General features: G+C 30.1%; 1 protein-coding gene across 1 annotated transcript in view; it reads left to right on the top strand.

Annotated features, from left to right (window-relative positions):
* The window catches only part of LOC122269131 (cytosolic carboxypeptidase 6-like), a 534,894-nt gene that overhangs the window by 9,158 nt on the left and 498,388 nt on the right, over nt 1–27,348 (top strand). Inside the window, exon 2 of the mRNA XM_043040819.2 lies at nt 26,778–26,906. Coding sequence (XP_042896753.1) covers nt 26,778–26,906 — 129 coding nt within the window. The remainder of the gene's footprint in view (nt 1–26,777; nt 26,907–27,348) is intronic.

The following is a 27,348-nucleotide window of genomic DNA, read 5'->3' as shown; positions in this document are numbered from 1 at the left end:
CTTCGCCGTGATAAATTTCCTTACAGTGAATTGTTATTGTTGAGAATAGATTAACTCCTCCCGAATATTATCTAATATTGAAATAGTTCTTCTACCAGTATTTTCTCTTTTCCGTCCCGCTTTCAGGCGCAACACCCGGCGTGAACGTGTTAATTCAAAACTACATTAAATATCAATTTCAAAGTTTTTTAATTTTTCAACCCCCTCGAAATAAATAACTATTGAAAATAATCTAACATTAATTATAAAAAATATTTAATACTTGGTAAATTTTCCAAATTATGGAAGAAAACATAAAAAGTCACAGTTATTACATGTATGTGTGTACCTCAATATAAAACAATTAATTTCATTTTTTATGTAATTAAAATACGCATAAAATTATTACTAAATGGATATAAAATTAAAAAATCATAATACTGTGAGATTTCTTTTGATTACGCTGTCATAAATTTCGCTATATGCGTAATAAGGTACACATTCGTGGACCTGCAGGTTCTTGACAGTATTATTTTTAAATATTAAGTAAACATAAATTTAAAGGATTCATACAGATCACAGAACTAAAACAAAAAAATAATTTTAGTTTTATAAATTCTTATTTATTATCAAAATTTGAGGAATATTTAATCGGTATTATAGAGTTTTTCTGATTGAATATTTACTTGCGTAGCCGGGCATGCAAGGATAAAAAATACATTGCCTCTCAAAATTTTCCATACCTTGAACATACCAGGGAATGTAATTTTTCGAGGCCTGGTTTGCACTAACTTTAAGCCTTCCGTGGATTTCGAACTCGTGTTCCGAAGTCACGCATCTTTGTTTTCCGCCACATGAATTATGGCTTCGCTGCAATCGCTTTTCAATTTAAATTTAAACATCTTTTCCTATTAATTTAGCAACCATTCAATCAGTCTGAAAATATATAATAAATCACAAATTTAAGGAAAAAATCTTCATCTGACAAGTCCTTTTTTTTTCTTTTGAAACTTACAGTCCTAATTAATTAGACCCATCTTAAGATTTGATTACCTCTACAATTGTTTAATGCTAGAGAAATCTAATATTTACGCAATGATTAAGTATATTTAGATACACTGACATTGGATCGCTTAATAAGAATTTTGAATTTAACCTTCACCTACCACAGATTGGCCTCAGGTTCGATTCTTCATGATAAAGGCTGTATGTCTGATTGGCTGCACTTTCTCTCATCTTCTTGTAATCTTTCTTTATCTACTATAATGTAATGTGCTTGCTGTTTTTAGCGCGGTAAATGTCTACACATTTATGACACAGACCAAATCTACCACAATTTCATCAGCGCTTTCTGTAGATAACTATAAGTTTGAAAAAGTTTCCAGTTTTACTTACCTTGGGTGAATTATCTATGATACTAGCAATGTTTGAGAAAAAATTAACTTTAGAATACAAAAAAAAATGTTTTTAGTTATACCAATACTTATTCAAGATACTTTTTACTAAAGAAATCAAGTTGAAGAGCTATAAGACAGTTATCAGACCTATAACTACGTATAACAACAAAACTCGGACACTAACATGTAAAGATGAATTTAATCTATTAATTTTGAAAAGAAACTTTTGAGAATTTTTGACCCAATTAACAATAGTGAACTTGAAACAATAATAAACACTAGCGAACTTGACCATTTAATCAGGCGGAGAAACATAATTCGATTTATTAAATCCAGACCTTTGGCACAGCCTAGGCACGTTGTAAGATTAAATTATAACAAAAATCTAAGAAAACTTTTGAATTGGAAGGAAACCTCTGAAGTCGAGACAAAGAAAAAGACCGAAAAATTGACGACTGAACGATACTAAAAAAGATCTAGCCACCTTAGAGGTAAAAAACTGGAAGTCGAAAGCTATAAACGTGGAAGTCTGAAACGATATTTTTCGGCGGGCAAAGGCTCACAACGGGCTGTAGTGCTGTATAAGTAGTTATGTGTTCTCACATGGATAGAGAGAGCTTGTAGTAGAGACCTGGTGATCGTTCATCCGATTTAATTAAATAGTGTAGAGCGTTCATACGCTGGTATTGTCTCCGGATCATCAGTAAGGATAATTTCTTAGACCGTTGCTAATTGCAAATTAGAATAGTTCTACATAGAAAGTTCTTCGGTGGTTCCATTTTGATTCTGATCAATGATAACTTCTCGTATATCATCGCTTAGCTCGAATATGTGATTTAACTAAAGGACATTTGAGCACTTCATGAATACAAATTCATGAAGTGCCAGGTTCAAACCCCGTTAGATATAATTTTATGGTATCGGTTCTCGTTAAACTGTTTTATCATAAAGTGTTAGACTTGCTGGTCGTCGGGCTACCAAAGCAAGAGAGTCATGCCCTGTGCAGAGGATCAAAGTTGCGATGGCATGCCATCGGGTCATCCTCAGGGATGTTTTCCACACCATCGCCAATTCCCCATCGTACAGCTCTAGTACAAGGTAAATACAGTACTTACCGACGTTATGAAATAGTAAATGTAAAATTTGCATTTCCCTTCGTTAATTTGTTATGAAACCCCCTTCCCCTCCTAAAAAAGAGAAATGTTTAGTATCATATCCCCTTATATTCTAGTCACCTCTTCTTTATACCGGGAGTTATACAGGATTACTACAGGATCCCTGTCCAGTACAGTTATGCAGATAGAAATAGCTAGACAAACAAAATGTTTTTTTTAACAGCAATTTATAAATGTTGTTAAATCGTTTAGTGGCATTTGCTTACAAAAAAAAACTTTCGGTTATGTAAATTAATAAAGGATCCGTACTGAAGAATTAAAGTTAAAAATGGTTTTTAACTATTTGAACTGATGACACAAAACTTAAAACATTTAGGAAAAGTTCTCTTTTTATTTATTTAAACGTTTTTGCATCAAATAATTGATGTAGCTAATTGTAAACATCCTAAAATCATTTGTGTGATTAAAACACAAGTAAATTTTTCAATATTTTCCAATGCTTTAATCACTTTTTGATTTCCTCTAACAAAGATCGTACTTTTTATACTCAGTTTTACAACCGTTTCTCAAGAATTCCCTCCTAAATTGTCTCATTAATTATTCGTGCACCATTTCTTTAAATTATTTTACGAATTCCTAGTTCTTTTGCAATCGAGATTTTTCTTTTTTCAAGAACATGAAATGTTTGAATCAAGTTAATTGAGTTTGAAAATGTATCATCAAATGACTAAACATTGTATTTTAATTTCCTTTAATTACTCGACTCGACACTAATCTTTGAATTAAAAGGTTTTTTACTAAATTGAAATCTTTTTAACAATTATTATTATTAGGTATTTTACTACCTAATAATCAATGACGAACTTAAGCCTTCTTTGTCGAACTTAAGCCTTCTTTATGAATTTCTGACCCAAGAAAAGCATTTATTTATTGCTGAAATTAAATATATAATCTATCCTAAATTCGAAAATGCATAATATCTTTGTTAGTAAGTTTTTTGCTTGACCTATTGGTGGTGAAATAAGCGGTGGAGAGTCCACTGATTTCCAATTTTCCTTGCAATGCATCCGAGTTTAATCTTAAAAATATATCTATATATATATGGGCGAATCTCAGGAATCATTAACCAATATGTCTTCAAACTTTTCTTATAAATATATAACATAATAAGCGAAAATTAATTCTTATAAAATTACAGGAATAACTATGCATTACTTTAAGATACGTACAGTTTTGATCGCGAATAACTTGCTTTTGGCTATCATTTCTTACTTCAATCCTACATTTGACAACTTTTCATGAGTGTCGCTTAGAGTGTTTAGCATACTTCTTATTATTTCTTTTTTCAATATGTATTCTGTTTAAATAAAACAGAAAATCACTAAAAACATAATTTAGTAGCTCAGGTGTACTATCATATTTTCTTGAATGATATTTTTCGTGAATATTGACGTTTGCAAACACTTAAAGTTTGTCACCAAATTTTGGAACGTCAAACCGTAACCATCGAAAATTGAAAAAAAAGGTATACAATCCAATTCTTTGAGTTTTATGTTAGTGATATTCCAAAAGCTTATTTAAAATAGGCCAAACTTGTATCATTATTATAGATAAATATTTTTATTTGCAGTAATTATAAATTAATCTAATTTATCACAAACTGTCATTCGGTGAGGTAACAGTAACGATGTCAAGACCGTAACCAATCTAAAAGTAAATGTTAAAATCAATCAAAATTTTGATCACACGTTTGTCATTGCCTAATTTATTTTCTGTGTTGTGTGCATCGCATTGCGTTGCATCTGAGTTAAGTTTTCGATCTATTCCCTAGGTTGTCCAGACCGTAGCCCTGTCAAACCGTAACCTCAGGATTAATTAATTGAATTTAACATATATGAAATTAGTTTTTTCCCTATGTTTTACTAATTGAAGATATTTTTTGACTGAAAATAATTAAAGTAAACCTTTTTATACATTTTATAACAATTTAACTCAACATTAAAATGTTTCAATTCATTTATGATACTAATAATTTTTGATAAAAAATAAAGGGTAAATATGGATGAAATTATTAAAAAGAAAAAATTGCTCAATAAAAGAAAAATAGGTTCAATAAGTTTATATGTTTATTAAATAAAAGATACTTTTGTCGTTTTTATGATTTTTAATGAAATGTATATAACCTAGAAAAATTAGTTAAATTTTTTTAGAATATTTTTTGTTTATACTTATAAGGGCATCAAAATTTTCGATGTTCACGATTATTTTCTGATATTTTATGCATTTTCAAACAATTCTGGAGGTGAAAAAATAATGTACATCTTATTATTTATTATTTTTTTTATTATCAAAAGTTTAAGGTTTTAGAGATCTGCCCATAAATAAAAAATAAAATAAATAAAAAAACACTGTGATAGCTGTGATATATGAAAGATTTTTATAAAATTTTTTTATAGCTAAATTTTTCGAAACTGTTTCAATTATTTATTACTATTATTGTAAACTGCGCAAGAATTTAAAAACTTTTTTTTCATACATTGGATCACACTTCACAAATTCAACCCATCTTTTATATAACTGACGTTGAGCAGCAAATGATTATGTTCAACTTCTTAACCTGAAGGATCTAAATTTTTTATTCGTGAATCTAAAAGACAAGGGATCTCTTGTGACAAGAATACTGCCGTGCAATTGAAAAAACAATTTAAATACTTCACGATTGATCCGCTAAATAGAATGTCAAAAAACTGATAAAACAAATTTTATTTTTTGAAAAGTTTTTCTTATTTTATTTTTTTATCTCTTGCATTATGTAGTTTACAATACAAATATGCCAAATATATAAAAATATCAATTTTGAATTTTTTGTCGCTTACATTGATTTTTCAATTGCACGGCAGAATAATAGAACATTCCCACTTTCGATAAGAACTTTTTAAATGAAACAAGTATTTGCGTAAAATATCAATAAAAACCATAAAACAACTTTTGGTTTGCCCAATATCAATGAAACACTGATCTGTCTTAACAAATTTTGCATTTTACATTAGCTTTGAAGTCTGCAGATCAGTATAAAAACCTACCACTTACCTCCAAGATTTGATCGTAGGTCACGAAAATCATGATAGTCACTCTCTTAAGTCACGTAAAAAAATCACCAATGATTTTGACGCATGCGCAACATGTACGCTTCACATAAGTTTAACACCTAACGTTCTAATTGCTAATGATGTCTCTGCTATTTAAAAGCAAAAAATGCTAATCCCAAACAAAGAAAGGTTTAGTTATATTTTCTTTAGGTCCCTAGCACTTATTCAAACTATACGCGCTTTTCGCTCGCTTTTATGCAAGATTAGAATGCCAATTGAGAGGTTTATATTTTCTAGGATTATTCGTGGATTTTATGTTCACAAGTGTACTTAGGAACTTCTTCCACTCCAAAATATACTTAGTGAGTGCCACTTGGCACTTTCATTCACTGAGATCTTCAGAATTGAACTTAAAGAAATAAAGAAAAGGTTTATAGTTAAAGGAGACGGAAACTGGAACTTCCATTTAAGAAATGACAATTTTTTTGAAAAATGTCACTTAAGACTTTTCAATTGCTCAACTCTTCAATTATAAAATATTTGGAAAAATTGTAAGTGAACACAAACAGTTTCTGACAATAATGCATTAAAACAAAACAATGTCATTAAAACAAAATTTATTTACGTAAAAAAAGAATAAAATGTGTTGGCTAAAATGTCCGGTTTAAAAGCTATTCATTAAATAATACAAAAAGAAACAATAATAAATCACTTGATAAAATAATTAAAAACTTCTTATGATTACCCAGCAAAAAATGTATCAAAATTCTTTCTTTTTCTTTTCTTATTGCATTCGTTTTCTTCTTCATTGCTTTCTTTATATGAACTTAAAACTGCGAGGTCGGCAATCTCGGGTATTGAACAAAGTGACGTAAATTCATCCGCTTCCGTCAGTTAGGGTAGCTGGTTTCATATAGATGTTAATCCTGGCGTTATCATTACTAAATAAAAGTATAGGCAGGATAAAAATAAAGTATTTAAAAAAAAACATTGTTCATCATTTTTATGGAGCAATGTTAATTCTATCATATTTACTTACTCTTTTGAAACTCACATTTAAATTTAATTTAATTCGACATGTTTTTAATTTATTGTCATATATATATTTTAAATGTCACCAGTTTCTTCGAAAAATATGAGTTATTAGTTAAAGTTCTTATAATTAATTGTTTGAATTATGATTTACACAATTCATAATGAGCTAAATTCAATTTTAGTTAAGAATGTTACTTTATTATTCAGAAATACAAACTTTTATTGGATTTACATTAATATCAAAATATCTAAAACATTACTCCAAGAATCGGAGGAGATCAATCGATACTCTTTAATTTGTTAATCTCTTTAACAATTTTCAAGAAACCATGGCTACTGGATGATTAATAAATAGAGCTTAGGTAATCGCCATGTTCTTCTAAGATAAAGGAAATTACGCAGATTCAAAAATTCGCTTTTAATAAATCTATTATAATAAAATGAAGAGTTAGTGGATATTTATAAATTTGCAGTCAGTAGTGATTGCTTGCTTATAGCTTTTATTAAACGAAAAAGGAGTTTGTTCCAAGTTCTTATATATTTAATTATTTTTTATTCATTACGTCAGGTAGGTAGGTCCTTTATTTACGTCGCACTAGAGTTGTCTGGGAAACATCCTTGAGGATGATCTAAAGATTCATCATGTTGAAGAAATAGAATAGAAATAGTTAAAATATTCTTTCCTACCTGGATCTTATCTATTTACCAGACTTCGATACTGCTCCGTCGCTTGTCTTCAAAAGAAAACGAACTCTAATAATAAAACAGATTTAATAAAAGAGTACGGACATAACAAAAAACGATCTTCTTACATTGAAGCTATAGAAATCAAACTGAAACAAAATAAAAACATTAATATTCAAAATATTCATTCAGTCTGCGCGCCATCTGTTGACATTAAAGTTAATCTGTTTCACAAGTCAGATAAACTCAATCATCAACGTGAGCGCGGTAGCATAGGCGGACTACCTCACAAAATCAGTGTTTTTTTAAATAAGGTGAAACCGCGTGTTTATTCTTTTTATCAACATGCTTTTAAAAAGCATTTCTATAAAACTAAATAATTTAAAATCAATGGTACTAAAATTTTAAGATAAAGTCATGTACTGAAAAGCAAGATTATTGAAGAAATAGTACTAAATTGTTCAGGAGAAAGGTTAAAATTCCCATACTATTATTGAGGCCAATGATATTCGATTAACTTTGATAAAATGTACTAATTTTATTATATTTTATAACTGTCTTGGAACAGTCTGCCCAATTTTGGGTTTACGACTACTAATATTCAACTCAATAGCCTTGCAATTTTAAGCCCAATCCAGAAGACAAGGAACTCCTGGATCAAGAATTGAGAGAAATTTGCTTTCATGGAGAACTTTTTTGATGGAACTAATGCGTTACATGGAGAGGAAAACCACAAATACCTCCCACGGTTAGCCAGGTGGCAAGGGGACTCTAACCCATGATCCATGTACCACGGAGGATATTTTACGTCACACTGTGGTCGGTGCTAGCCGGGTGCGGAATTTATATTGACTAGCCATAGCTGGGATTCGAACCCAGTTCACCTCATTGGAAAGCAAACGCTCTATCTCCTGATCCACCACGGCTATAAGGTACTAATCGGATTAAAAAAAATTAAGCTAGGTACTAAAGAGAAAAATTTAGGGAGAAATAATTCTAATTCATTTAAAAGAAGCGTAGTAAATAGCCAGACTATTATTGATGAACTTGATGAAAATTAATTTCGGCAATTGGTACAAACTGAAATTTAAAGAAAAATATCTGTATACTGATAGGCATAAATGATAGGAAAATGGTACTAATTTGTTAGAAAGGAAAAGTAAAAGGCAGCCCTTGAAGGGTCAAAGCCTACTCTGCCTATCTCAGTTTTCTTGACCCTGAGTACTGGGGTGACTGAGGGGAGCAGATGTTCCGTTTGTGTGATGAACCGAACACTGAACCCTCAGTGTTTAGCTTCCAATCATGCTTGGTACTCATTTCATCGACCCATTGAAGGGTTGAAAGGCTGAATCAGCCTAGCGCAATTCGAGGATTGAACCCCGGATATGTGGCACGGCCGTGCGAAGCACTACCACTCAGACTCCGGTCCGTTTGGTAATAGATACTATAATTGATGTAAAAAAATAAACTATGTACAAAATAGCAAAATTAATTGAAAAATGTAACTAATTAGTTTAGGAGAGAATTCAAAAATCATTATACTATCATTTTAAGCCAACAGTACTTAATTAATTTTGATATTAGCTTATAGTTTCATTTTAATTTGTAACTATGAACTAAAAAGAAAAATTAATGAGGAAATAATTCTAATTCGTTGGGTAAAACCTGAAAAATAGCCATGCTATTATCGCCAATGATACTTAATAAAATATGGTACTAATCGAAATAAAAAATCAGCTATGCGCTGAGAATCAAAATTAATAAAGGGATGGTAGGGGATAAAGGGATCGTTCAGGAGGAACATAAAAAGTTTTCATACTATTCTTAACGTCAATGGTGCTTGATTAATTTTTGGTAATAAGCACTTTTGGTATGACGGTAATTAGTGCAATTTTAATCAATACAATTTAATGTAGGCAAACTTAGTACCTATTAAAACTGGTGGTAAATTTTGATCATCATGAGTTGACCTCGAGCAATATCATCCCCCCAAATGACATTGAATACAGTAATCCATTATTTTGATGGTATGGACAACTAAAAACGTGTTTAGCTTAATCTATTAACGACATTCCCAGGGCAGTGACAAAAATTAAAATAAATTGATAAAATTGAAATTATTTTAACTTAATTAATTGTGTCGGTAAATGCCTTTCACTTTTGGGCATCATTTCCTAAAGTTGCTCAGTACTGATTTATTGATGGTTTAATTTTTTTCATCCCGTGCGGAGAACGGGCATTTATTTAGCTCTAAATAAACTAGGGAAAGGAAGCATTGATAGGTATTTAACAAAATTATATAGACCTTTATAACTTAAATAATGCGAAGTATATTGTATGTGATTTTTAACTAATTCGTTTAAATTAAACTAAAAAAAAATCTGTATCGAAGCAAAAAGTACCATTAAAGATTATTTTTTCCTTATTTTTTTCAATTAAATTTATACATTTAATATGAAAAAGTTGTTTTAATTAAAAAATAATTTTAATACCCCTGTTGAGGAATCCATTCATATCCATGGCCAGCTCTAAGGGCTTCAAATTACTAGCCAGTAAATTAGCAAAATATCAAAAGTATTCACCAATTTTTCGAAAGTCTTCGCCAACTGCAAATCTTAACAATTTCTTATGATTAATTTTTTCCCCATACAAATCTTTTTTACGGTAGTTTGTTTCGGGCTTATATTTTTTGGACCCAATTCTAATTGGTAATGCGACACATCTGCCGAAAATTACTGTAATCGAATAAAAAGCACTCGTTTGTTTAGATAAATTCATTTTGACGTAATTATATTTTCTTTCCAGTGGAAAATATCATTCGCCAATACTTTCGCTAAAAAACGATTTTATTCGCCAAATTTACGATTTTATCGCATTTAGCGAATGCTCAGCGTGGCCCCTGCATATAGAATTTGCAACAATATCGACGTTTGTCTCCATGGCCTTCTAATTAAAACCCAACCTGAAAAACCAGGGAATTTTTTCATAAAGTATTCGAGCAGGCCTGCATTAGCGTTACATAAAAAGAAGACATACCTATCTGCAAGGGAGTCCTTTGGCGGACTACTCCTGATGAGTTCTAAGTGGACTCGAACTCATGGTTCTTCGACCACTGGAGATATTGTTTAACCGGCAATGTGATCCGAATGAGCAGTACACGAATCGATTAGCCATCACTGAGATTCGAACCTTGGTCAGATCAGGGTAAGATAAGGTTTATACAAAGCAAGCTGAAAAATGAATATTTTTAGAATAAATTTAGCATTTTTTTTCATTCTCCCTATATTTTGTTTCTTTTTTCTCCTTTTCTTTTTTTTTTCTCTTTTAAACGCACATAATGGATGGTTGTTGGAAATTTTAAATAAACGAAAACTATTTCTTCTTATCTTTTTAATTAAAAAATGGCTTTAATTGTTGTTGTATGGCATGTGTCATTCCATATCAAGAAGAGTTTAATAAAATACTTTTAAATTTTATTTTCTTTTGGAGAAAAAATTTAGTTTTTATTTTCCGTCGATACATGGAATTTCATTTTCGTATTCTTCGTGAAGAATAAACGTTAGGAAAAAAAGTCCGAAAGAAAAGAAAAAAACGGGGAATTTCGAATTTATTTTTATTAATTAAATTTTTTTAATTCAATTTTAATCTTGAAAACATCATACTATGGTAAAATTAACTATTTCTTCATAGTTAAAAGTAAAACCTAGTAGTATCGTAATTAGGCAGTAATTCCAATGTAATCAGCAAATTAATTCTTAACAGCGTGTATTAGGAAAAAATAATTATTTAGAGCCCTTCCTCCCAAGAACGAATTCTGCTGTCAAAGGGGGTGGAGATGGAGAGAAGAAGTTCAAAATGCTTTTAATAATTTTTATTTAATTTTCACAACTAAACTGCTGATGGATATTAACTGTATTAGGCAATATCTAAAATGTAAGGCCGCCACCCAATCGCAAGTTGAGGTATAAATTGTGCGATAATTTTGATTATCTATTGACTTTTTGCCGACAAAATTATGCTAATATAATTTTGCAAACAACAGTTTTTGATAAGTTGCTAAATGATACACAATTGCTTGTTTTTAGACTTTTGATTAGTGTCTTTGCTTTTATGCAGTTAACATTAAAATAATTTTTTATTGTCATCCGAGTCAGTTTTCATCTGTTTAAACTATAATAAGAATAACTTATAAGAAAAAATCTGAAAACTGAGAAATGTGTAGCTTTAAATTGTTTACTCAAAGCCACGGAATGCATCATTTTATTGTTTTAAAGTTTTGCCGAAATATTCACAGAGGTTCTAAAAATCATCGAGCGTTATTTATCCTAATTTAGTAAAGCAACCCTTAACTTTCTACCTTATTATTAGAGGTATTGTACTGCAAAATAACACAATATAATCAAAACTTTGATAAAATTATAACGAAAACATCAAGAAAACACAAATTAAAAATTTAACCTTAAACCCAAGATGGCGGGGATAGAGGCCTCTTGAGTCTCAATACATATAATTTCATCCAAGGAACATTTTCCAAACTAACTTCCATCGTTCAGTCTAAAAATCATTACACCAAGAAAAGAAATTTAGAAGGAAAAAAAAAATTGAGAGGCAGTTTAAACTGGAATTTCATGCCTGATCGACCCACAATATCGACATGGAAGAAAAGTTACTTTATATCTACAAAATTTCAGAACTCTCCCTACCCCCATAGCAGTTTTTCACACTTCTCCTATGGTCATTCCCTACTTTATTGTAACACATCAACCTTGGTGGCTAGGGTGTCATAAAGTGGAAACGATTTCACTTTCTTTTGATCCCTTTTGCAGATTTATGACCTAACCCTCCCCCCCCTGAATGCGATAATATGAGTTGTTGTTAATAATAAACAACTTAGATACGCCTTTTGCGCTACTACGCTGCACTCAATCAATAGTTTTTTCCCTGCTTCGATTTTTTTTCTTCTTGTAATGTCTTAAGTCATTTATTAAAACAAAATCTTCTAAGATATTGATTTCAATGAAATATACTTTATTAAAGTCGTGTTTTTATTTATTATGAATTACACAGCAAATTTTTTGCTGCATTTATAAAAATATTTGATTTTGTCTAATTCGTGTTTCTGGATTTCAAATCTGATAATAGTTTTGATCCTAAAGCTACAATTTTTTTAAATGGCATCTTTGCTCTATTTTTCGCCAAAATGTACCAGTTTAAAAACGTTATATATAGTATAACAGGGGATTGCGTAAATGTTGTGACAAACTTCTAAGAGAGCTAGGGCACATCTTCAGGATTGAAATTGCATCGGAACCCATTTCCTGAAATGTCATGCGCGGCTAGGGTAACTTCCCTTTTATGACCAGTTCAGAAAAAGACAAAACAGTTCATGATAGGGAAGCACTCCTAGTGGCGTACGACGACTGTTTCGGAGCTAAAAAAACGTTTTCTTTTAAGAAGACAAGCCTTTGCTGAAGCAATTATAAAAAGTAACATTTCATGCTCACAGGTCATCCTAACATGTAACAAGGACACTTCAATACACAACTTAGTATTTCGAGGCTGGGTAATCACCTTTTGCAGAAAAGTATGAGTTTTTGCTTTTTCAAACCGGCAAATTCGACGTTCTTTCTTCCATCTTTTCATGATTGTTCGAACTCGTTAATTTGGTGGGAAGCTAGAAACCGATATTTGAGGGGTATGACAACCGATTCCGCTATTTCTTTCTTTAGCAAAACTTAACCTGAAGAATTTGGTTATCATAATTTTCTAAAATTTGTTTAGGTAAAGAAACTTTAGTCCAATCTTTCCCCTTATTTATGGAACAGTCATTGAAAAAACTCACAAGAACATTTCATTAAAAATTTATGCAACATAATTTTAAAAGAAGTCTTTGTTCAAAATATTATTATTTTTTATTCATTCTACTAAATTTAATGATTTGTATCTAATTCATGCGCTTATAATCAACTACATTATATCCCATTTTGATCAACATTCATTACAGACCAAAACTGTGTGTTCAAAGTCTTTGATTTTTGAACCCCTAATTAAGGTATGTCCACTAATAAAAGGAATTCATTTTCCAGAAGTAAAGTTAAAATAACAATATGCTTGTAAACAAAAGCAAAGGAAGTTGGTGAATAGATTTCATCAAAGTATAGGGAAAACGGGTTTTGAAACGGAGGCATTTTGAATGCAATTGATAGGGAATATTTTCTATTGAAATATTACCGCTGGTGGAACAATTGAGCTTTATCGGAGGGGAAAATGCTGAGTGCGTTTTCCCTAGGAATCGGCTCGTAACAATTTAGATTAAGCCTATTGTTCAATAGAAAATTCTTAATTACATCTAGTAAACATTGATTAGGCAGTAAATAATGAAATGGAACTAGTAATTTAATTATGGAAACATTTCAGCCATTAAATCGATAGCTGCTACCTTCACTTTGGTGATGATTTGTTTTCGATAAATATTCGGTGTTTTGGAAATAAGAGAGTTTTTGAGAAGAAAAAAAAATGCTTACATTGATTTAATAATAGTGAAAATATTTATAAATGAAAAAGGATGTTACTAAATAGCTGAATAAATGTGTTTTGTAAACAAAATATTTCTACAAATACGAATCTAAAGAGTGGCATGGTTTAAATATAACCAAAAAAGGTCTTTTTTTTTTTAAATACAAACGTATTTAATTTATGAAACTATTAAAAAAAAGCAAACAAAGCATAAAAGTAGTATAGCAAAGAAAAAAAACTTTTGAGATTTTTTTTCTTTCTCTGCATTTCTTAACTTTTTTTAATTAATGTATTATATTTTCATTATTAATGTAGTTCTTCTGTATTTTTATTATATTTTTTAATGTAGTTTATAATGTACTTTTTATTGGCTTTTTAAGTTTTGTGGTTATTAAGTTTTTTTAAATTTTATTCATAGATAAGCAAGATAATTACTATGATTACAGGAATGAATTTTTGCTTATTTTAGAAATAAAATCTCTTGGAAATTTTTTTTTAGCCAAGTTACCCTTAAAATCACGATAAAAAACGTATTTAAAGAATATGTAGCGTTATTAAACTAGTTTTTATAAAATAAATTTCTTAAAACCTTAAAGATAATTTATAAAAATGCATAAAAATTGTGTTTTACAGAAGCAACACTAAGTGAGAAAAATTTAAAGGTAATTATTGTTACAATATTTTCCAAATTACGACTTCTTCCATACTTTGAAAATCAAAATTTCAATTCCGTCGTATATGTTTACTCAGAGAAGGAACGTTGTTGTGCCTGAATCCGATCATTTAAAAAAAGGTTATTTTAAGTGTTTTTTTTGCCATTTAACATATTAATTAACGAACATTGTTAACATATTAATCAACAAAACACTATTAATTATTTTAAAAATATGTAATAATTTAAATTTTTAATTATTTTGAAAATATTTAGGGAATGAATAACGAAATTTTTTTTCATCATATTGTTTAATCAATATTAAGTCTTACAATTGAGATTTATCAGTTGAATTGACAGGTCTGGAACGGTAACTAGTATAGTTCTTATTTTAATTTTTGTTCATGCTTAAACTTAAAGTGAAGGAGATTACACATGGCTTCCATTAAAATAAAAACAAAAACGGAAGAATATAAACATTGACAATGATTATCAGAGAAAGATACTTCTTTACTGTTGAATTAAGTTATTTTTATTCGAAGCGAAATAATACTTAAACTTTTTTAAAATTTATATATCCATTTTATAATTCACTAATTTTAATATTATTAGAAAAAACATTGTTTTGAAATTTGTTTCATCAAGCCTTTCTTAAATAATTTCATAAAAATAAAAAGTATTAAACAAAAATAATTTAATAAAATATAAATATAATTGCAGGTTCCGAAAGTGATAACTGGTTAAGAACTTTCGGAACCCCTGGGACTCTTCCACGCAATCCTAGGGAACCAAGGTATTCCATTTGGGAACCACTTCTCTAACCCAACTGTAGTAGAATCAACATACATGCATATTTTATGTTTGAAATATTATGTTATAGGTCGGGAAAGAAAACAAAAAATTTCATGAGTGATTAACATATTGCTAAAACAAAAAGGAATAAATGTATAAATGTCCTTTTAAAGCCCTCAAAAAAAACTGTGTAGGACAATTTTTATATTTTTTAACGATACTATTTAAAATTAGCCCATTTTGCTGCTTATGCCACTATTTTGCAACATTTGTTATAACTAAACACGTCTGTAATACAGAAGTAACTACTTTTAAAAGAATAACTAATTTTTTCTTTAGTTTCCCAAGGATGTAAAATGGCAATCATTTGCATTTTATAGCTTCTTATTTTCGAAATGAAAAAGAAGTCACTGCTATTTTTCTTTTCGACTTTTTTTGTATTGTCTTATATTGTGGACAGTTATAGACAAAACTACTCAGTCGCCAAGGTTCAAATTCTGTATATTAATCAGCTCAGCACATTTGTTTTTGGATTCTTTTTATATTTTCCTAACGAGCCAACTGGATTGTTTTTCACTGGTTACAAAACAATCCAGTTTTGCTTCATATAATTTTATTTCTTAATTATGCAACACCTGATTTTTATAATAGTTCGTCAAATGTTATAAAAATTATGCATTTGGATATTTATTGGATTATTAGCTAAATATCAGATTTATTAGTAAAATAAATGTTTTAGACTGGTCGTAGTTTACTTAAAGTAAGGTTTTTTTCCCTCTGAGAATAATTAATAAATACGCCAACAATAATATTATTTGCGTAAACTAATTATTTTATCCTCTAGCACAGCAGTTTCCAAATGGTTGTATCACGTAACCATTGATTTATTAGTAAAATAAATGTTTTAGACTGGTTGTATTTTACTTAAAGTAAGGTTTTTTTTCCCCTCTGAGAATAATAATTAAATACGCCAACAATAAAATTATTTGCGTAAACTAATTATTTTATTCTCTAACACAGCAGTTTCCAAATGGTGTACCGTGGAACCCTACGGTTCCGGGGGAAAAATTTATGGGTTCCGAGAGTTAGTATTTTTGTAACCAGGGATGAGTTTTGAAACCTCCGATTATATTAAGATCCATCCTATAATTCATAATTTATTTAATCTTTCGGTTGCCTTTATGAAATTATTTCAAGTAAAGTGCCAATGAATAGAATTGACATTTTTTTTTAAAGGAAATATAATATTTCTTGTAGCAATATATTGACAAATTATAAGAAGAACTAGCATTTATAAAATGTTGCATTACCTCTGCCTCTTTTTCGTGTGCCAACTGGTCTGGCATTGAAAACGCTTTTTGTGGTACGGTCTTCATCCATTCTGATAACGTGACCTGCCCATTTCATTCTTTGTCGTTTAAAGAGGTTAATGATGCCAGGTTCATTATATGAGTGATAAAGATCTAAATTAGTTCAGAAAATGCAGGATTTACCGTTTTTCAAAATTAAGACCACCTTCCGACTAATTTTTCTTAAAATTGAACTGCATTTGATACAATGCAAGCTTGAAAAGTTATCTGGTTGCTTATTTTGCCATTTCTGAATTTATCATCAACTTAAATTTGATTTCTGCTACTTGTAATGCACCACACTATATTGCTCTAAGTCCATCTGGTGTACTTGAAACCAATACAGGTTACAATTGTTTCCTAAATCGTAGGAAAAGGAAAATAAAAGAAAAATGTCATTTTATCGCTAATTTTCGTACCCAAAGTAACAAAAAAAACTAAAAATAAGATAATAAATGAAGTTTTTAAAAAACTAGTCTTTTAAAATAAACTAAAGAGCAAGAAATGGTCTGATTTCTATCAGGCCCAAAGTAAAAATTGTTGGGTGCAGCATTTTAGACCTGAAAATAACCACTCGCCACGTGACGAGTCAATAAAAAAAAAGTGGCTACCTTAATTAAATAAACAACCAGTCACTTCTTTCCATCGCTTTTTTTGAAAAAAATCGTTAGATGAGAAAAGTATATCAATGTTGAAAGAGACTCTGGAAAAAAGAATTTTCAATAAAATATCACATGCCTCCTTTCAAACTTCCTTCAGATTCTATCAATTTGCGATAGAAAGATTCATATGAACGGAGAGTTCTTGAACAATTCATATATTTCAAAGCATTTTGCATTAAATGCATTTTGCCTCCCCAAATATTTTTACATGACGTTCTTTAAAGTCAGCATTTTTAATGAAATTTTATCACAAATTTACATTATTTTTATTGTTGAATTAACTTTTTATAGCGGTTGATTATTTCTAATGTGAATTTTTTTTAAAAAGAAGTGAAATTTAATTCAAACAAAAAGAGCTTGCAAAAAGTGGCTATTAAATGAAAAGGACTAATCGATACTCATTAGGTTTGAGGAAGCCGGTCACTGGCTACTAACTGAAAACTTATAAATAATAAATTTCTATCGCTACCAAAATTCCCCATGTAACATCTATAGAAAGTGATGAGCCGTGGTGGTTCAGGGGGTAAAGTGTCCGCCTACCAATGTGTTGAACCTGGTTCGAATCCCAGCGATGGCTGGTCCATAGATATTCCGCACCCGGCTCACACTGATCACAGTGCGGACGTAAAATATCCTCAGTGATAGACGGATCGTGGGTTAGAGTCCCCTCGCCATCAAGTTAACCTGGGGAGGTTTTCGTGGTTTTTCTCCTTATGTAACGCAAATACCTGTTAGTTTCTTCAAAAAAGTCCTCCACAATAGCAAATTTCCCACAATACTTGATCCAAGAGTTTCCTTGTCTTCTGGATTCGGTTCAAAATTACAAGGCTACGGAGTTGAACTTTAGTAGTCGTAAACCCAAAATTGGCTCGGCTGTTCTTCTACGGTTATAAAATAAAATAAAATAAAAATTAATGTGCCCTACATTTTCGGTTTTAGGTCTAAGTTCGTTTTGCACAATCAAAAAATTTTTTTTTTCTTTTTTTAGTCTTCTTCTAAATAAAAGTTTTTAAATTTTCCGAATATTTAATTTTTATATCTCACAATTCTTTCGAAAAAGCGATTTCTGTAATCTTTTCATACAAAGATACATATTACAGTAATAAAAACATTCTTAATAGTTTTACATTTACTCTGAGTAACCTCTTAAACCTAAACCTTCCCTTCAACAAACACACAGCCCATTACAGATTATTAAATCAGTCTCAGCGTGGCTGTTGACTAAACCGAAAAGGACTCAATTTCTCATAGGACAGCCCCAAACTTTGCATCCCCTGTAAGCTCATCGAACGTATAAATTCATGTCGTCAACGATGCAGTAGGATTAATTTAGAGCACAAATTATTCAAAGCGAGTTTGTATTGCAGGTTGGCCTTTAATCCATCAAGAACTCGGAGGACGGGACTCCGGCGATATAAGCTTCTTAGTAATTTCGAGACAGTTATCGCTGGAAGGAAACCTAATCTCTGTCAATGTAACTATTGTCTAAGTATATATTTTGGAACAAATCTTAAAAATAGAATTTTTAATGTTTCCCGTTTTGTATACTGTAATTTGAGTGGAGTGTAAAATTTAAAAAGAGATTGCGAAAAGTTTGGGGAACTTTAAAAATAAGACTTCTGAAAGGGAAATGTGATTTGGAGTATGAAAATCTGAACATTGAGAAAAGTTTCTTAAAATATACGATAAGAGTTTGTGATGTTATTTAACGTTTAATTTATTCAGTTGTAATTTTATAAATTTTTCTTTAAAATTATGTAAAAATTATATAGCTGGATGTTGCTAATGTAAAATAATTTGTTTTCAAATAAAGTTTTTGCAATCCTTAAAAAATGTAGAGAAATAATGGGAATGAATAAAAAGAATTTTCTGAGCTTATCATTTAATAAAAAACGCATACCTAATCTAAATTTTATTTTCAAAAGTCAAGTTTTTATTTTATTTTTTTATTTAATGTTAAATTTGTTTGTGTTTATTTTTAACTATTTAAGACTAACAGAAAATTTATACTGACAAGAAAACAATTTTTGAACTTTATTTACTTAAAATTAGTATTTACTTAAGTAATTTATTTTAATACTTTATCATGTTTATTATTACTTTAATTTATATTATGTTGTTAATAATTTATTTAATTTATATTGACTGAACAACACTAAGAAATTGAGCACAAAACAGAAAGGCGTGTACTGTTCCTATTAATAAAACTTAAACAATTATTTCTTTCTTTATTATTATTTGTTGCCCTTCTCGGTGACTTCACGTTATTAACTTAAGCAAAACACGCTAGTTTTGTTGTTCATTATAGAGATTAACTGTATTCAGCATTACTAAACATGTTGCTATCGCTCACAGCTTTACTCATGATCGTTGAAATGTACCACTATCAAGAAATTTTTCTTGATAGTGGTTCCTGATTTAAACTGGAGCGGAAATTTCAAAAACAAATAGAATTCTTATAAGACTTTGATAAGGACTTAGGAGCATGACCTTTTTTTTATGTGATCTTTAATTTACTGTTTAAAATATTTACATGTAGTAGTGAAAAAAAATTCCTTTAATTCTACTTCATTAAAATAGTAATTCACTGTCTCTACTGTCACTGGAAAAATATTTTCTGAAACTACGGAAGTCTTATTAAAGAATTCCTATTAACTGCACTGCACTGCACCAATTAATACTACGCATTACCAAAATTAATTAAGCGTCGTCTGTGTATGGAGATTTCTACGATTCCCCTAAATGAACAGGTACCTTTTCTCCTTTAACTTTGCCTTTTACTACATAGGTTATTTTTTTATTTACAATTAATACATATTACCAACATTAGCTTAATATCATTGGAGTCAATAATAATATATAGCTTTTTTACAGTTTCTTTAAACGAATAAAATCTTTGCTAACTCACTTTTGCTTTTTAGTACATAGCTTATTTTTTTTTTTATTTCAATATGCATCGATTGCTTAAATTAATTAATCATTGTACATCGTAAGCACTATAAAAAATGCAATCGAAGGAAGGAAAAATTTAGAGCAAAATGCATAGGAATTATTAGGGAACCCACTATAAGTTTGCCAGTACTCTTAACTGTAAATTCAATATTTGCCGTAAAAATTTACACCAGTAAAATTAAAAAACGTAGCATAAAAACACGAGTAATAGGGTGCTCAGCCATCACTGTAATTCGAACACTAGATTCCTGTTTTAGAATTAGTCACACTAACTCCAATATGATCCTGGCACATCGTTGAAATTGTCATAAAAATCGATGTTAAAAAAACGGTTAAAACGTCATATCGAATAAAAAAGAGAGCTACCATGGCTTACTATATACATGTGTTTCTGGCATAATTCAATGAAAAAGTTGAATGTCAGTGTCAAAAAATATTTACATTGAAAGGCTCTTTGATTTCTTACAGTGTAAATAAAGTATCAGTCCTGAATCAAAATTTGACACACATAAAAGCCTATAAAACCATATTTCACCAAATATTATTTCATATTTTAGAAAGCCCTTCACGGAAACTTACCAACGAATATTACTTTAAAGCTTTGCATTCGTAATCAAGAATTTGACCATATAAGTGAAAAACCAGTTCAGCATTATTCATTCGCCACAAAAACACTTTTCTACAAATATGTATGGATACAATAAAATTTTTTTCATAAGAGCCTGATTTAAACAGGCTTATACATGCATACAATCAATTCTTATAAGTTGTTGAATGTCGCCTCGTCCCTTCCAACAAAAGGCAATTTTTTCTTTTTGGCGCAATTGTGGTATGCATTTATTCAAAGTGTTGACTTCTTAAGCCTATGGAAAAATGCCAGAAGATGAAAAGGAAACTATCCATTTCTTTCTTTTATCATAGCCATGCCCAAGAAGCTATCCAACCATATTGAGGCTATCTGCGTTGATTATTTTGGCTGGCATCTACAGGCAAGGAGTAATCTGCCGAGTATGTGTTGCTCGGATATTCCGCTTTGTGGCATGTATGACGAAGATGTTGATTTCTTGAAGAGCCATTTCTTTGGCATCTTAAGATCATAGGAAAGAAAGGGTTATTGCCCTCTTGGCATCAAAGAAAAGCGTTACCCGTCATTTTTGATGGGTGAAATTTTTTTATTGCATACTCTATCGTATCGCTTCCCATTTTGTAATGCATACATATGCTCTGAGATCGTGGTGATTTAGGAAATGTTTCCTTATTTGGCTATGGTTGTCTTTTTCTGACGTTGTGATGTCTTGTATACATGGCAGGGGAAGAAATAAAATCATTTTGCTTTTTTCGTTAAAATATACGATGTATCTATCTTATTTAGATTCCTTATACAAATAAATTTAGAAACGAACTATGTATAGAAATTCTCCAATTTGAGAATTTTTTTTCTGTGCTAAAATGCTAGTCTCATTTAGAAAAATCTTTTTTCTCAAGATTAGTTTTTAAACGATAAAAACATAAATGTTGCGGAAATTGATGCAGACGTATAGTTAATACTGGCTTCAAAGAAGTGGTTTTAATCATTAGATTTATTTATTAATTTTTAATTCGATAATTTAAAATCAAGTTTCTCGTTTCCCGACAAGGAGTATATATAATCAGAATAAAAACCATAAAGCCAGTAAAAAAAAACCTCGACAAAATGAAAATAAAAGGGATTTAAATATTATTGTATTATTATTTTTTAAAATATATTATTAAGAAATAACGCAACAAATAGAATTTGTAATTTTATAATTGTTATAAAAGTAGTAAATTTAAAATTAGTATTTCAACCTTATTTAATTTTTTAAGGATAACATAGCATATAAAAATGATACAAAAAGTAAAAAGCTTGTGTGAGAACAATTTTTTATTAATTTCTTCAAATTAGTTTGAATTATACCATTCATCTTTAATAGTAGATATCAACTCTTGATGATGTAAAATGCCTATCATTTGCATAAGCACTTCGTGCTAAATCACCTCTTAAGTTCTCTATTTGGTTGAGATCTGGAGATTTAGCTGGCCAATTCAAAGTTTCAGCATTATTGGCGTGAAATCAATTTTTAGCAATCAATATAAAACTAAGAATGAATAATATTTATTTAACATTCGAAGAACTTTTTAAATAAGAATTTTTGTACTAAAATATATCTCATGTAACAATACATATTTAAAAATTACTATCGAATAAAAAGATTTAATGTAATAAGCAATAAAATGTGCATATACTCTACTCCATTGGCTATTTATGAATACAATGCTAGAATCTATTATTCACTGCTATATTGGCCACGTGAGTGTCCATAATAGGTTGCACAAAGCACGGATTAATTCTCTTAATCACGGAAATGATATGATTAGGCATAGTTTATATCCCATATCGTGACGATAGATCTATGGAATATTGATGATTAATTAAGATTAAATGTCTTGGTAGGAAAGCTTGTAATATAAGTAATCCTTCTTATCATAGTAAATCACTTTTAAAAACTACGATACCTATGCTTGTTAATTTTATCAAGATGAATTTTATCAAGTATTATTGAAAGGGCAGGCACCCTTCTCGTTTGAATTCGTCAACTATTGATTTCCTGGGCAAATATTTTTCAAGCTCTCCTTACTACGAAACCATATTAAATACAGTGTTCTCCCAGAGCGTTTTTAGAAGAGCGGTCCGCCCCGCTAACCCTTTGGTTCCTATAAATGATCCTTTCCTTGGCCCTTTTTGTAAAATAAGCCAACTACCTTTTTATTTATATTCGATTTAAGAAAATTTAATTAATTGTTTAAATAATAATTACCCACAGGTAAAATTATCTGTGTCGGTAAATTTAATTCTGANTTAAAGTAATAATTTTTTAAAGTGATATTAAATTTAAATGTTTTTTAAATAAGTACCTTTTTTATAAATGCACCTTTAAATGTTTATGTTCTTTTAATTTTCAGTTTAAATCATCAAAAAAAAATTTCAAGTTGCTTATCAATTAAACATTTTCTTTTAGTTTAAAAAGAAGATGTTTTTTAGTGTGCTTTTAATTATTTTTTTTAATAAACTGTGAATTTTTCTCTTATTTTGATTATGAAAGAGAATTACTTTTTGAAATATACACATAAAATAGCATAAGAGGGATAGTTTAGAAATAGTTGAGGATCATATTCACAAACGTGTAATACATAGTATTGCACGTTTTGATAAATTTTTATGTGTTAAGGAGTGCCCTTTCAAAACTTGTGCCTTTTTTGCGAGGAAGTGCAAGTGCCTTTTTTTCATAAATTATTAGCAACTTCAAGCATTTATTTGTATTTTATTTATTTTTTTACGTTAAAGAGCGGACATTCGGGTTATTTCGTTATGGCTGACCTTAATGATTATAACTAAAACGAGGTAAAATATCTATTGCAAAGTTATTAATCTTCTGAATAATTAATAAGTCAAAATAATCTTGAGAACCATTCATTAAAATAGTTTTTTTTTGTGTATTATAAGTTATGCCGGACATCCTAAAAAATGGAAACTCAAATATCGCATAAAATACACATCAGATCTAAAAATATGCCTATGAAATATTTTCAAAAAATGTATTTACGATACTAAACTCAATCCCCTAAACTAGTCCCCTGGGGTTGGGAGATCTTATTTATACACAATCTTGCTTATTTTTTTATTGCAGATTTGGATTTTCCGTAGAAAATTGTTGCGTTTAAAAGTAAGGCCGCTGCTTATAGACTCATTAGTAACACTATATCTACAAAATAAAAATAGCGTAAACTGTACTTAAAATAGTGTGATCTCTCGAAATATGTGTCAGGTGACAAAAAAAAAATCGTTTTATGATATTTTAAAAAACCTTAGGACATCAAAGTTGACATCGCTCCTAACTCCTTGGTGCTAGAGCGACACTCAGGGGAAAGGGCCTAGTTTGGGGGGAGGGTTGAGCTCGTAACTCGATTCAGTTAACCGGATAATGATGTATGGAAGCGAAGTTTGCGAGAAAGGAATGCAATTGCATTTTTTTTTTAATCTTGCGAGCAATTGTACAAAAAAATAAGGGATTTTTGAATTTCATCTTGATATCAACTTGGTAATTAATTTATGTAAAAAGCAGGCAATTTACAATAAAATAATTTATTCCCGTTTTCTCTTCAAATTAAATGAGCAGAAAAAAAAGACACTTTCACTAATTAAACAGAATAATTTCATCCGCCAAAATGTGCACCAAATTCAAGGTCTTTTTGCGAATGCATTAATCAAGTAAATTTTAACTTGAGATTCACAAGGGAAAAAGTTAACAAAGAAAACACGTTATACACATTAAGCGATTAGACTTCATTGTTAATTGTGTGGGTTCGTAATTTGATAAAAAGAATGTAAAGCAGTCGTATTTCAGCCTAGTTTATAAATGGCGCTGTCATCTGGAACTGTATTTCTCATGTTTCATTCATTACTGATGTCAGATCTCCAAAATTAGAAATATTCTTAAAGTAATAATTAAAGTGAGAGTATTTCAATGTACGCTGGTTATCTGAAGATAAATTTGGCTTATTAAATTCAGATTCATCAAATATAGTGTTGCTTGAATTATGTCTTGGTGATTTTAGGCAGATAAGAAAAGTATCAAGTTTGAACGATATAAAAAGCTTAACTTTTCAATTACAGCTCCAATTTGAAGAGTTTTTAGAATTACTGCTGTCATAGCTATTGCAGTTGTGCGAAACTATTGGATGGAAATTTTTAAAATGGAAAATAAATTTTAAGAGCACAATATCGTGCATAATGATGTGTGCAATAATTGTGATTTTTGAATATTATTATTACAGTTTGTGCTATACAAACTGTATTTCAGTTTGTGCTATACAAACTGTATTTCGACTAAACTGTATTGCTATTCAAACTGTATAAACGAATTTCAATTTTTAAGCAAAATTTATCCCTAGTTTTTCTCACAAAAAGTGCATTATTTACCCAATTGTTTCTTCTTATTTTATGTTCCATTAAGCATTGATTGAGTGTTCAATAAAAGCAAAATAAATAAACAAATAAAAGTAAATAAAAAATGTAATAAATAAATAAAAAATAGATATATTTCTTTTAATTTTAAGAAGTTTCATCACAAATCTGGAGCTATGATGCCTCGATTAATAACTATAGATTTGGCAATTTTAAATTAAAAATACAAACTTCAAAATATTATAAAGAAAACGAAAGTTGTAAAATGGTATGACTGACGATTTATAAATAGCTTTTGAAGTTTCTGTAATTGTTTATGAATAATTAAGGCTTGTTTTAATTATTTTTTTCTGAATGCTTAATTAAGGGCCCTTGGTTAAGGCATTGTTTACACCGCTGGTAAGAGAGCAGGGGATAGTGAGCTCGATCCTGCCTATCTAAAGAACAATTATCGTGCATTCGCAGTAAGGTTACGTTTTATCTGTTGTGGCTGAATGACTTCTCGTTGGTTCTGCTGTGGAGGTTTGAAGAGAGGGGCAAACGCTGTTTACGTTGTCTGACTTGGATTAAAATCATGTGACATTCTTAACACTGTCGTTAAAAGATAGAGCCGTAGAAACTGGGTGCTTGGTCATTATTGGGTAATGTGCTTAGTTAAGGTTAAATTCAAGCCAATGTAATTAAGCTCCTCATTTATCCACATTGCTTAAAAAGCATTAAATTAATTATTCGCTAAATTAAATTACTAGGTAAGAAGTGAATGGAGTAATATAATTTAAGCAACAAAGCAGTCTAAAACAAAAATTTGTCAAAATTTACAAATCTGATTTTTCATAATTCAAATAATTTAAATTTACAAATTTTATCTAACGTAAATTAAATTTAATTTCACTAGTCTGATCAATCAAGATCAACTATTTTTGGAAAATATAGTCAATAAATAACAAAATATTTTAAAAGGGCGTTACGTATTTTTAATTTTCGTTAAAATAGTTGCACAATAGTATCTGCTTTTCTAAATTCTTTTTCTACTTAAAACTCAAACAACTGCGCATATTCCGACCTTTCGATAGGGTTGGGCACGTAAATTACTGCCCTCTGAATTTTTGTTTACATTTTGAGGGAGTTTATGTGGTCATATTGGTTTATCGAATGCTTCTTGTTTTGTGTGGGTATAGACTTGTCTGCAGTTAGGGGTTTGCTAGATAGTATATTGCATGTTTTGGGTCAGTCTTGCAACTGTTATTTTTTTTTTTTAAATAGTGCGAACAATTCATTAAGGTACATTCAGGTAATATCAAAAATAATAAACTACAAATGTCTGAGTATTTAATTGTATTAATGATTTTATATTAATTTTTAAAGGAAATTAGACAGACGGGGAAAATTGCTCTGTCCCATGCGTACGTATATTACTTTTAGTGTATAAAGGCCAGGGAAGTGCTTTTTCCCTTTTTGTCGGTACTGAACTGGTCACTAAACTCTCTTTCATTAGAGTAAACTTTATATTTCAATCTACATGTATTGTGTCTCAGTGTTCTAAATATATTTTTTTTGTTATTTGTTTTTAGAAAGCAGTAGCAGTGATGGTGAAAATGCCGGGGAAGTAAAAAATGTAGCACGGTTGGTCATGCGGCCACCAGGCCACAGTGGTAAAGCAAAGAAAGGTCACCTAGTGTTCGATGCATCTTTTGAAGGAGGTAACTGATACATTATTTTATAAACAGTAATTCTCTTTTTATCTAAGCAAGCAAGCACACTACAAATATTATTGCATCATATGTAATTAGGATTCCTAAAAATATTATATTGTTATTAACCCTTTAAGTGTTAAGACTAATTACGGTAAACCAGTTTCTCTTTATGACGTTGGATATATAAGTGTCGTTGTTGTTGTTGTAGTTCATTTACGTCGCACTAGAGCTGCTCAATGGGCTATTGGCGACGGTCTGGGAAGCATCCCTGAGGATGATCCGAAGACATGACATCACAATTTTGATCCTCTGCGGAGGCGATGGCACCCTCGCTTCGGTAGCCCGACGACCTGCACGCGAAGTCGAGCACTTTACAGTAGAACAGTTTAACGAGGACCAATACCGCACACCCTCGGTCCCTACCCAGACTGATCCAAGTGGTCACCCA

This window comes from Parasteatoda tepidariorum, chromosome 7 (assembly GCF_043381705.1).
Source record: "Parasteatoda tepidariorum isolate YZ-2023 chromosome 7, CAS_Ptep_4.0, whole genome shotgun sequence".
Taxonomy (NCBI): domain Eukaryota; kingdom Metazoa; phylum Arthropoda; class Arachnida; order Araneae; family Theridiidae; genus Parasteatoda; species Parasteatoda tepidariorum.
The sequence above is the reverse complement of the archived record's forward strand: the minus strand, read 5'-3'. Positions and strand labels throughout refer to the sequence as shown.